The 13,426-nt window shown below is 42.5% G+C and overlaps 1 protein-coding gene across 4 annotated transcripts in view; it reads left to right on the forward strand.

Moving 5' to 3' along the window:
* The window catches only part of ADGRB1 (adhesion G protein-coupled receptor B1), a 263,708-nt gene that overhangs the window by 43,507 nt on the left and 206,775 nt on the right, over positions 1–13,426 (forward strand). For all 4 annotated transcript variants that reach the window (XM_051971170.1, XM_051971169.1, XM_051971172.1 and 1 more), the window contains exon 2: positions 6,801–7,862. In XM_051971170.1, the coding sequence (XP_051827130.1) occupies positions 7,094–7,862 (769 nt within the window). In that variant the 5' untranslated portion in view covers positions 6,801–7,093. The remainder of the gene's footprint in view (positions 1–6,800; positions 7,863–13,426) is intronic.

Raw genomic sequence — 13,426 nt, forward strand, 5'->3', positions numbered from 1 at the left:
AACCTAGACTGTCAGAGCTGGAAGGGACCTCACAACATAGAATATCAGATCTAGAAGGGACATTAAATCATGGAATTTCCAAGCAGGAAAGGGCTACAGAATGTATACCATCTAACTTTTTCATTCTACAGGGGGGGAAAGTAGAAAAGAAAAAAGAATTTCCAAATTGGAAAAGGCTTTTTATTCTACAGGGGAAAAAATAGAAAAGGAAAATGATTTGCTTATTGTCTTACAGTAAGTCAGTAGCTGAGGCAAGATTAAGAACTTGACCAACTCTGGATGGATATTTAGAGGGGAAGGAGATGCAGTACAGACAGGGAAGATCAGGCTGAGAGGGAGGAGGAGATCTATGTTTGAATCCCAGATCCTGCTACTAGCTGGCTGCCCAATGGACTGTCCATGTAACTGAGTACAGATATTTTTCCCCTCTTGGGGAGGCCCCTTCTAGTACCACTGGGTCAGGATGGTAGATTTACAAAATGATGAGGCTGCCCAGTAGTCATCACTGATATTCTCTGAGAAACTACAACCCCAGAGGTCCCTGAAAGGGAGATATAAATAGGCCAATTCTTTGAATTATCCTATACTTAACCAGTGTTCCAGATTACCTTCAAATGCACAATCTTCTTAGATCCTTCTAGGAGACTTGTGCTACAGCAACAATTCTCCCCATTTTGGGGATGGGGATACTGACCTATGACGTCACTTGGCTTAATTTACATAGCCAGTCAGTGGCAAGCTCCGGGACTAAAACCCAAATCTCCTCCTTCTGAATCTGATCTTCCCTATACTGTACCTCCTTCCCCTTCTGAATATCCAGCCCCCATATAAAGATGTGTTGTTTCTCTGGAAAGCCAGGGGAGTTGCTAAGAAACAGCACTGGAGAAACTCCAGGACAGAGCCTGTAATGGAGGTTGGGGGAAAGCTGGGAAAAAGAAGGGGAGGACCCCAATAGAGATGAAGATAGTGGGTATGAGACATGGAAGCATGGGAACATAGGAAGGAAACTCATGAGCTGACTCGGATAAATAGGATGAAGTGAAGGATTTTTAGGGATCTTTGGATTAGATATCTAGCTTTGGAAAGGATTACAGAAGCATTCTAGTTCAACTTTTCATTTTCACATGAAAAAAAAAAGCTGATGCTCAGGATGGGTAAATAATTTGTTCAGTGTCAGCATCAAATGTGGAATGTGAGCCCAGGCCCTCTGAACTCCAGAATCAAATCAAATCAATATTTTTGTTTTTCAGTCTCTTTCTCTCTCTCTTTCTCTCTCTCTCTCACTCTCTCTCTCTCTCTCTCTCTCTCTCATCTATCCCCTACACTTAGAACAGTGCCTCGCACATAATAAAAACTTAAATGTTTGTTAATTGATTCACTGGCCTTTCCATTCTTCTGTGTCTTTGTATCCATCTGTTCTATGGACCCTGAATAGGAGTTGGAGTTAGGATCATGGTTAAAGTTTATTCTGGGGTTGTCATGAAGCTTAGGGTTAGAAATGGCTTTATTGTCAACATGAAGATTGGATCTAGGTTGATGGCTTCCATTTGTATTTGTATTAGGATTATGGATGATATCCAGTCATCCATATACCTTTGCCATTTTCTTTCTTTTTATTTAACTCTATGATGTAATCTTTCACTCCCACTCTTTGTTTACAGTTTATGTAGGCAAACTTATATTAAGTGCCAACTGTGTTCAAGGGACTGTGATAGGTTTTGGGCCCCCAGAATATGATGCCAAACCTTAGATGTTTTGCCTCTCATCTCCTTTCTTTTCCCCACAGGGAAATATTGACAATCATAGTCAGACAGAGAGTGATTGTTAATGAATGTATGTCAACCTGGAGGGAGGTCTCTAGTGGAATGTATGAGGGATCTGACCTGAGTCCTATTCTGTTCGACATTTTTATGAGCAACATATTGAGAATGCTTGTCAAATTTATCACTGTCACAAAAGTGGGTGGAATAACTAACACTTTGGATGAGAGACGGGATCTAAAAAAGACTAAAACAGGTTGGAACAATGGTCTAAATCTAGTACATTGAAATATTTTCAAATACGCAGATAAATGTCTCATCTCATCAATGTAGTTGTCCCTTCCAGTGATGAAGAATGTGATCCTTCCATGCCTGCTTGTACTAGTTGGCTTTTATCCATGTCCCATGAAACAAGGATGGAATGTGAGAGGCATATTGGGTTGGGTTAAAAGAAAAAAAAAGCTTTTTAAATCCAGGCTACTGACTTTGTCTGTCCTGAGACCTTATGGGAGCCTACCTAGCCCATAGGATCTGCTTTGGGAGAGGAAAGAAGGCTATATTAGAAGGATATAAAGAAGGATTATATATAATTTTAAATTATTGATGTCTTTTAGGAGCATTACAATGTTTCCCAAAATAGCCCTCTCCTCTTCTCCTATCTGATAATCGTTCTCTATAAAACAAAGAATAAGAAATAAGAAAGAAAAACAATTCAGTGATACTAATCAACATATTCTCCAAGTGCATTGCATTCAAGTACCTCACCTCTGTAACAAAGGAAGGAAGTTGCATTCCCATGTCTCTTATTTGGGGCCAAGCCCAATCATAATTTCATAGCAGTCAACTTTGCTTATTTGTTGCTATTGCTCTTTCAATTTACATTAGTGTAGTTAATTGTGTACAGGATTTTCCTGGTACTCTTCTCTTTGCATCAGTTCATCTAAGTCTAACCTTGCTTCTCTGGTCTCATTATATTCATTGTTTCTTACATTTAATTCACCAGAATATGTGTTAGTATTCTCCAAGAGATGGACTTCTGTTTTGTCTTTTTGTCTTTTTGTTTGTCTTTAGTTCTTTGCTATGAGAGAAAGGGATGCTATGGGTATAAAGCAAGCTGTTATATGCAGGCACTTTTCTGGGTGCTGGAGTTACAAGACCAATATCTTTGCATTTCTACCAGAGGATGTTTTCTCTAACCCCAACTACTGAAACAGAGCTTTGAACTCATTGGGGATATTCTTTTAAACAATGCAGATTATAAGCCCATATCTATAAATACATAGTTATTTGAAAAGAAAGAGAAAACACTGTCATATGGAAGAGGAAGAGAATAGGGGAAGACTTCTGGGAGGAAGTGATATTTAAGCTGAGTTTTGAAAGAAATGGGTTCTAAGGACAGAAAGAGCATGTATAAATGTATATAACTCTTAGAGGAGTCTACATTTACCCAAACTTAGTCTCTTTCCAGTTCTAGTCTTGTATTGCATTAGACATCTCCAGCAGGTACTTTGTAAAATCGCATATCCATAATGAATCTAATGATCTCTTCCTGTTCCTATTCACCTAACTATACAGCAAACTTTCAAATTTCCCTGTTTCTCTTGAGGGCGCTATCATCTAGTCACCTGGGTTCACAAGTTCAGACTATTCTTTCTCCTTTATACCACTTAAGCAAGCTTTCCCGGTTCATCCTACTGCTACATCTATTTCTCACTTCCTTACCCTTCTATCCACTCAAGTAGTCACTCTACTTAAAACTCTTCCCCTATCTTTTTTGCACTATTGTTAACAGCATCTTAGCTGCATAACTTTAGACAGTTAACAGTTTGTCTCAGTTTCCTCAGTTGCAAAATGGGGATTTTTAACTTCATCTGCCTTCCAGGTTTATTTTGAGAATTAAATGAGAGAAGATTTGTAAAACATTTAGTATAGTGTCTGGCATACAATAGCTACTATATAAATGTTTCCTTCCTTCTTTCTTTCCTTCTTCTCTTGCTTTCCTCCTTTCTTTTTCTTTTTCCCCTCTTTTTTCCCTTTTCTCCCTTCCTTCCTTCCTTCCTTCCTTCCTTCCTTCCTTCCTTCCTTCCTTCCTTCCTTCCTTCCTTCCTTCCTTCTTTCTCTCCTTCCCTCTCCAGCTTCTTATGTCTCAATTCTATTTTCTTTAGAGCTGACAAACTGCTAAAGTATAAAAATCTAGCCCAGTCACTCCTTTGCTCAGTAACTTTCAAGGGTTCTCTATTACCTTTAGGATCAAATACAAACTCAACAGTTTGTCACTGAAAGCACTTCTAGGGGGCACTGCTGAGGCTAAGAAACTGAGGTGGTTAGGACCACTAGCCAACAATAGAAAAGTAGCATTGTTTCCTGCCAGGAACAGGAGAGTTAGGGGTTTAAACCCCAAAGTGCTGACACTTAATATGTCTGCTTCTAATAATCACAGTACAGTTAGAACTGGATATAGTTGGCTGGAGAAAACGGGCAGGGAGACGTCAAGATTCTTGGATCGTTTTAGGGCATACCTCAGAGACCACATTTGCCAACCTTGCCCAAAGCCTCATGACAGGAGTTATAAATGTGTAGGAGCAGCCTAAAGGGACAAGTGATCTAACTCCTTGATTTCAGAGAAAATTGAGAGGGGAAAGAATGTCCTGTGGGTCACTAAGCAAGTCATTGGCAGAGCTGGAGCCTGAATCCAGAGCTCCCCACTCCTGGTCTTGGGGTGGGGTTTTTGCATGATAACAAACAGCTGAATTTTATCCCTCCCTTGCATAAGATCGGCCAAAGTAATAGTTCAGGGTCTTATCTATGGCCCAGTAGCAAGAACTCTGGGTCTGGAGTCTGAGGACTATTAGCTGTATGACCTCAAGATCTCAGTTTCCTCATCTGTCAAACATGGGGGTTGGACTGGATGGTCTTTAAATTTTAGGTTCCTATGAAAAGTGTGAACTGAGAGACAGAGGGAGAAGCAAAGAGAGTGGGAGAGGTGAGAAGAAAGATGACAGGGTGAAGTGGGGGTGGGACGAGAAAGGAGAGGGGGTTGGGATAATGGGAAAAGGCAGAGGGGCTGAGCTAGATCCATTGGTGCTGGGAACAAGGCCAGAAGGTTAAAGAAACAAGTCGACTGGAGGAGGCAGACAGGTGGTTGTAGCCAGAAGGATTCAGGGTACATCCCAAAGTTTCTAAGGATGGTTAACCATTAAATTCATTATAGATGGGAGTGATGGCCACATTAACAGCTCACCAGAACTCTGTGGACAAGGACAGCCTGCTCTCTCTTCCTAAACACTTACCCCACCTCCGAACCATTTTTTCTGGGGGCAATTAAGAGGCAACTGGTCTGTCTTTAGACAGAAGGGGGGGTGAACAATATGACCTCTAGAGTTTCTCATTCCTCCACTCCCCCCTCAACTTTTCTGCCTGACATTCAGAGTCCTCTGAGAGACAGATGGAGAGCGGATGGCTGGCTTGAGGGGGAAGGACCAAGAGATCAGAGTCAGAAGGAGACATGAGAGAGCAACTTGGAGCTAGTGCAGCCAGAAGAGGGGGGGAGAGAGAAAGAGAGAGAGAGAGAGAGAGAGAGAGAGAGAGAGAGAGAGAGAGAGAGAGAGAGAGAGAGAGAGAGAGAGAGATGGTGGAGGAAGATTGGGGGAGAGAGAGATGGAGAAAAGAAGACAGAAGAAAGAGAAGCAATAGGACCAGTACCACAGGGAAAGAGAAAAGAGGAAGACAGACAGACAGAGACAGAGAGACAAAAAGTGAGAAAGAGATAGAGGGGCAGTGAGAGACAGAAAATAAGAGACAAAGAAACACAGAGACAGAGTCACAGAAATAGACATAGGGACAAAGAGAGACAAAGATAATCACAGAGATAGACACAGAGAGTGAGAAAGACAGAGAGAAAAAGACAGAAACAGAGAGAGAGAGAAAGAGAGAGAGAGAGAGAGAGAGAGAGAGAGAGAGAGAAAGGAGAGTGAGAGACCAAGACAGAAACAGAGACAGAGTGACAAGGAGAGAGAGAGAGAGAGAGAGAGAGAGAGAGAGAGAGAGAGAGAGAGAGAGAGAGAGAGAGAGAGAGAGAAAGAAAGAGAGAGAGAGAGATTGAGAGATAGAGACAGAGACAGAGTGACAAGGAGAGAGAGAGAGAAAGATAGAGAGAGATTGAGAGAGAGAGACAGAGAAACAGAGACAGAGAAAGAGAAAAGGGGACTGAGAGGAGGCGACACAAAGAGGGAAAGAAAAGAAGAGAATGAGAAGGAAGCAGACACAAAGACAAAAAAGGGGGAAAGAAAATATCTAGACACTGAGATACAGAAGAGAGAAGATAGGAAGACAAGAGAGAAAGTGGGAGGGAGGGAGGGAAAGAGAAAGCAGGATAGATTGAGTTGGAGAAGAGGCAGGAGGGCCATCAGAGGCCAGAAGGAAAAGACCCAGGAGGCAAGTTGGCCTGCAGAGGCGAGGAAGGGAAAGGTCCCTGCAGAATTCCCTGAGTGGGAGGAGGGATGTGGGTGGGCTGTCACTGCTGGTGGCTAACTTGCCGGAGCCAGCTTTGGGGCTCCCTGAGCCCTGAGCCCGGGAAGATAGGCAGTAAGAAGAGCATGTCTGGCTTGCCCTTTCCTGTTTTTCTACTTGAGCAGATGCAGCCCCCTACCCAAAGGAGAATCTGCTCCCCCCAGAGCTGTTGGCTGGCCTCCATCTGAGGAGCCAGACATGGGCATAAGGCCTAGGCCCTGGCTGCCGTGTAATTTCTAGCTGATCATTATGTTGGTTTCCTGAAACCAACCTGAAATATGTGACCTTACAAGTCCATTTTTCGGCCTCAGTTTCTCACTTTGTAAAATGAGGGGGTCAGGTTAAATGGTGCCTAAGGTTTGCCAGGTGTGATCTCGCTGATCTCAGATGTGGGGGGCTAAGAGGGAGGGGTGCATAAAGGCCCCAGTCATGTTTCCCCATTGCCCCCTTCATGAGGGTTCCGCAGGGCCAGAGGGCCCATTCTCTCCCAAGTACTTAATGCTCCTTTTTTCTCTATTTTTCCTGTCTCAGCTACAGTTGATGGCCACAGGAGGGAGCATCTGTCTGGAAAACGCAACCTGAAGTATCTTCAAAACCGTCATCCCCCTGCTCACTGGCTTCTTCGCAGCCACCTAGCTGCTGTGGCCCTCTGGTTAGCCCCGTGCCCCATTCCTGGTTCCCACTTTCACATCTAACTCCGGATTTCCTCCTGCACTTTGCTGGCCTCCTCCTTCCCACCTCACACGTGGAGCCCTTGTTATGTCCAGACCTTCCCCAACTTTGGCCGCCGATTGCGCTCAGTCCCGGGGGCCCCGAGATCTAGGATGAGGAGCCCAGCTGCTGCCCTGGACCGGGTCTGGATCCTCAGTTCTCTCCTCCTCTTCCTGGTCCAGCCAACCTGGGCAGTGGGTGGCACCGACCCCGGGCAGGGGTCCGACCCCTGCTCCACCTTAGTTCTCGGCAAATTCTTTGGCTACTTCTCATCAGCCTCCGTCTTCCCAGCCAACGCCTCCCGCTGCTCCTGGACCCTGCGGAATCCTGACCCACGGCGTTATACCCTCTACATGAAGGTATCCAAGCCTGCGGGGCCTTGTGGGCCCTGGCCTGTTCGCACCTACCAGTTTGATTCTTTCCTGGAGTCCACACGCACCTACCTGGGAGTGGAGAGCTTTGATGAGGTCTTACGCCTCTGTGACCCCTCGGCCCGTTATGCCTTTCTCCAGTCCAATAAGCAGTTCCTGCAGATGAGACGGCAGCAGCAGCTGGGGTCTGACGATCAGGCCTTGATATCTCCCTACCCGGGCCCTGACGCAGAATTCTCCGTGGAGTACTTGGTGGTGGGCAATCGCAGCCCCAGCCGGGCTGCCTGTCAGATGCTCTGCCGCTGGCTGGAGGCCTGTCTGGCTGGCAGCCGGAGCTCTCATCCCTGTGGTATCATGCAGACCCCTTGTGCCTGTTCCGGTGGGGATGCCCCAGACCTGGCAGCTGGGGAGAACCCTTCCCGGGGGGACGACTGCCTGAGGGATGGCACGGAAAGTCCAGAGAACTGCCTCACCAGCTTGACCAAGGACCGAGGTGGGGACGGCAGGATTGGTGAGTGATCAGGGTTTCCCTGACTTCTATCCATCCTCACAAAAATTCCAGGGTATAGTGGAGAAGGACCACTGAGTCAGCCTGAATCAAACTGGTGGCAGGGATGTGTCAGAAAACATGGCCAGAGGAGATGCAGGAAGAGAGTTTTTTTTTCCCTCTCAGGGCTAGGGAATTTAGAATTATTTTTCAAGGGGACCTCCATCTGTTCTCGAAAATGATTGATCAACCAGTCAATGATCTAATTGGAGGGGGGGGCAGCTCGGTGGTGCATTGGATAGAGCACCAACCCTGAAGTCAGGAGGACCTGAGTTCAAATCTGGCCTCAGACACTTAACACTTCCTAGCTCTGTGACCCTGGACAAGTCACTTAACCCTAATTGCCTCAGTCAAAAAAGGAAAAAAAAACAGAGAAATTTTATAATTGAAATCCCCATCAAGGGGAATTTCAGATTCTATGGAAATAGGATATTTGAAGTCCTAAGAGGAATTCCTCTTAACGGTAAAAGCCCAGAGGCCTTCTAGATGCTAGTAACTCCAGGGGAGTTCTTTTAGGGGATTATAAACCACTTCTTTTATAAGTCAGTAGTCTTGGGAATTACTAACTGGTTCAGGTATAAATTCTCATTCAGGTGAGCACTCCATTCTCTCCCTTTCTAAGCATGAGACCTCTCCACAGCAACTCAATAGAAGGCCAAAGCTCCCTTACTCAAGTTTTTAGGTCCTCTTCTCTCCTACTGTCTTCCTTTCCCAGCCCCTCCCAATCATGTCTCATGACCTCAGAACTCTACCAATCATTTTCTTCTTCTAAAATGATCCTCTGTTCCATCCTTTCCCCATACAATCATTCCTCACATCACTCCATTAACTGAAGTCTTCTTCTGTCTTGTCCTTTACCAAGAATAAAGCTTTTCTATATAGCCATGATCCATGGAGCCAAGAAGGAAGTGGGGCAGAGGTGGGCAGAAATCAAAAGTCGGCATAGAGACCCAGGATTGAGTCTGATACTCTTGATCACCAATTAGTATCAGTAGGATGTGTGCTCTGAAATGGATCTCCAAAAATGAGGATGGAGTTGAATTGTTCCACTCACACTAGACCTCCCTTGTGGCCAAAAGTTTCTTACTACAAGCTGTTCTCAGGGTCAGGGGTTCAGTTTGGGACCATGTTTAGGGACCAAGATGGAAGCTCTATCAGTTTTTGGGTTTAGGATTGATTACTAAGTTTTCTCCTAAGTTTGAACCATATGCCTTTGGTCCCATAAGCCTTGAGATCTGATCCTTGCCCCTCTGGGTTCATTATGAATATTGAAGTAAATAGGAAGAAAGATTGAAGAAGCCCATGGCCAAGAGCTAGGAAGTAGATCTGTATGGGAGACCACACGGTAAGATAGAAAGAACTCTGACCTGGGACTTTAGAGATGCAAGTTGTAGTTGCAATTCAGCCACCGGGCAGCCGTATGATCTTAAGCAAATCATTTCCTCTGAAGGTGTGACCTTTTCTCTCCAGATATCTTGTGTTTGCTTAGTGGAGAAGAGAAAATTACTTTCATGATTTCTTAGAAACTGAGAGAACCAATGTTCTTCTTGCCCAGGAGACAATGTGAAATTACTGAATTTGGGAATCAGGAAAACCTATTTCAAATTCTGCCTCAAAAACTTATGAACTCTGTGACTCTGGACAAATCATATTATTTTTGTGGGCTGCTATATCCTCATGTATAGAATGAAGGGATTATATTCTAACAAGGTCCCTTCTAGCTTTTCATTTATATTTCTTTGTTACTAATTCAGACTGGATTTTGAAGGGCAGAAGGGCTGAGAGAAGATGTAAGAGAAAGTTGGCATATCCCAGGTCAAAGTTTAGAGGTCATCTGGTCCAACTTTCTTCCTCATGCATTTCTGACTTTATCCAGTGTTTTTTTTGAATACTTCCAGTGAAGGGAAGCTCACTATCTTTACAAGCAACCCGTTCTGTTGTAAGATGGCTCTTCTTATTAGAAAGTTTTTTTTTCTTTCTTAAATGGAGCTGAAATTTTCCTTTCTATAACTTTACCCTCCAGAAATTTTATTTCTCTCTTTTAGGGTCATACAGAATAAGCATTTTAACTCTTCAAACAAAATCTATTCATCTCCTTTGTACAAGGTTCTTAGATATAGGAGTTAGAAATGAAACAGTTTCTACTCCAAAAAAGGTTATATTGTATCTTATGGATTCACACAAACTAATGGGCGGCTAGATGGAATAGTGGGTAGAATTCCAAGCCTAAAGTGAGAAAGACTTCTCAATACTCAGCAGGAAAAGGGAAAAGAAGGGGAGAATGACAGCTTTTTTCCTTTTTCTGAAGTTTGAAATGCTTTTTGTCCTGCACTGTATTTCCTTTTGGGGCCAGTAGATGGCACAGCGGAGAATGCAGGGTTTGGAGTCAGGAAAAACTCATTATCCTGAGTTCAATTTCTGACATTTATTAGCTGTGTGACCCTTCATCTCCTCACGTGTAAAATGAGCTGGAGAGGGAAATCACAAACAGGACTTGTCCAGGATTATACAATAGTAAGTGTCTGAGTCGAGATCTGAATTTAGGAAAACAAGCCTTCCTGGCTCCAAGCCCTACATTTTATCCTATCCAACTATACTATCTAGCTGCCCTTTAATGAAGGGCAAATGAATGCTTTGCCAGGAGATGCAACTTTTCCTCCAGTCTAATTTCTGTGTCAAAGGACAACCTCCAGATCATTAAAGAAAGCTGTCACTCTCCTTTCCTTTTCTTTCCTCCTTTCCTCTCCCCTCCTCTCCTTTTTTTCTTCTTTTGAGAATTGAGAAACTTCTTGCTCTAATCCTCACTCTTTATCAGAATGAAATTTCCTTTTAAAAGTAGAGACTTGAATTTAAACAAATTTATTGTGTTTGTCTCTCTATTGTGGAGCACAGAACCAGGTATATGGTAGACATTGAATAAATGCTTCTTGACTCATTGTTTGATTTGTTTATTAAACTATGTGGAGGTTTCAGTCAAATGGAGGGATATGAAATTGATACAGAGTTCTCCTATAAAGAAATCCCTGACAAATGCATGAGAGAAATACAAACAGAATGCAATTTGAGGCGTGAGAAAAATGATGAAGACAATGAGAAAGGGCACAGGCAATGAATGGCTTGAGCAAAGTCATGGAGGCTGGATGATTCAGGGAATGTTCAAGAGAAAGAGAATAGCTCATTTGGCCAGAGAGTTGGATAAGTAGGATGAGGAGTAATAAGGCACTGAAGGTAAAAATTAAAGATGGAGGGTTATGTTATAGAGGCCTTTTGATGGACAAGCCAAGAACTTTGAACTTGAGACTCTAAAGATTTATAGAGTATACAAAATGGTTTAGATGGGGAAAGGTCAAAGGTGAGAACAGAAGAATTCTAAGATCTGAGAATTTAAAGGGACTTCATACATCATACATATGTCTAAATAGCAGTTTCCTTTAGAGTAACTCTTACAAGTGATCATCCATCCAAAGATAGAGAACTCACTGTCCCCTATTCCATTATGGGATATCTCTTATTGTTAGGTAGTTTTTCCTGACATCAACCCCTACAACTATCTGTCTCTCTGTGGCTTATACCTTCCTTAACTTATAGCCCTGCCCTCTGGCCTCTGGGGCCAAACAGAAAACATCTAATTCCTCATCTATATGACAATTTTTCTAATAATAACTATCATCTTTTCTACTGTCTTCCCTTTTCTAAGCTAAATGTCCATATTGCTGTTGTTCCACAGTCCTTGTATGCTATGAACTCAAAACTATCCACCAACATGGTCACCCTCCCCTGGATGTTCTCTGGCCTTTCAATATCCTTCCTCAGATGTAGTATCAGAAATGAACACATTATTCCATATATTTATCTAACCATGTTGAAATACTACCAGGCCATCACCTCCTTAGCCCTAGACATGAGACTTCTCTTAATGATATCGAAAATCTCATTAGCCTTAATGGCTAACATGACACACTGTCTACTCACATCAAACCTGAAGCTTAACAAAACCCCCAGAGCCTTTTCAGTGGAACTGCTGTCTATATATTTGAATGGTAAGATTTTCTTTAGGAAATGTATTTTGTATTTAGCCATTCACATAAAAAGGGAACATGGAAAATAAATATAAAATATTTTACATTTAAACCTATGGAAACAAGAATTTATACTAAAAAAACAACAGAAATCATTTTTTAATTTCTACATTTTGTCGGTGATTTCTTGGACCCATCTAGAACTTTACTTTTATCTTCATTAAATTTAATTTTATTAGATTCATTGCATTTTTCACACATTCCAAGATTTTTGCCAATGTTGATTTTGTCATTAAGTTTGTAACCTAGTCTGTCTCTGATAAGTTCTATAAACATCTCAGCAATGATAAGCATCCCATGCATCTATGCCTTTATCCAAGTTACTGATGAAAAGGTTGAATAGCACTTGAGTGTCCCTCCTTAAAGTCAACTCATGAACCAAACTTTATTATCTATAGGGGATTATTATTAATCCCCTATAAAGGCATTCCTCCTTTCTGAATAGTTTTAGAACTAGAATTCTATGATCCATCTTCCAAAACTCTGCTTCCATGTCCACTTAATTTTTTTTTCAAATTCCTCCACTGTAATTTCTACCTCCATGACTTTGCTTAAACTACTTTCCTTAAGTTCTCCAAAACTGTTTCATCACCAAATACAAAAGCCTTTTCCCAACTGAGATGTGTAGAGCATGTTTGGAGATACAGCTTGTGAGAGGGATAGAACTGAAGATTTGGTAGTCATCTGCATAGAAATAAGAGTCGAAGGAGCAGAATTTCAAGACTTTGACAAGATAAAGTATGTAGGAAACGAAGAGGACCACGGACAGTTCTCTGAGGAATTCAACTATGGAATGTTGGGTGGAAGACCAGTATATTGTGAAAAGACAGAAAAAGAAAGATCAGAGATGGAGGACAAGACTATAAGATTATCTTTAGTTGTTTCTGAAGACAAGGGTAATACACAACTAGTAGGAGAGGGTGATCAACAGAATAAAAAACTTCCAGCTAGTGGAAGGTAAGAATTGAGAAGAAGCCACTGCATTTTGCAATGAGAAGGATGTTGGGATGACCTTTGAGAGAGCAATTTCATGGGAGTGGAAGACTGATCACAAGGGAATATGAGGGAACAGGGAGAGAGGAAATGGAAACATTTTAGTGGTGAAAGAGAAAAGCTATTTAAATGGGCCCCCAAAAAGCTTTTGTTCAGATTGTTTTTAAGCAGATGGAAAGGAGGGAATAGAAAGGGAAGAAGGTGAAGAAGCGAGCATATAAGAAGAGTTGAAAACTGCTGGAGAAAGGTGTTGGAGGAGTCAAGAACACACTATAAGGTGGGTTTAGGAGAGAGGATATTGGTATTAGCCTTAGTGAGGACTCAGATGTCTTTTTTGGTGGCCAGAGGAAACAAGGAAGGGGATGATGCTGAGATAGGAAAAGATGAATAACAATTACAGAATTTGAGAGTTGGAAGGGACTTCAATAGCCATATAATCCAAACCCATTCATGGAA

The sequence above is a fragment of the Antechinus flavipes genome, chromosome 1, assembly GCF_016432865.1.
Source record: "Antechinus flavipes isolate AdamAnt ecotype Samford, QLD, Australia chromosome 1, AdamAnt_v2, whole genome shotgun sequence".
Lineage (NCBI taxonomy): Eukaryota > Metazoa > Chordata > Mammalia > Dasyuromorphia > Dasyuridae > Antechinus > Antechinus flavipes.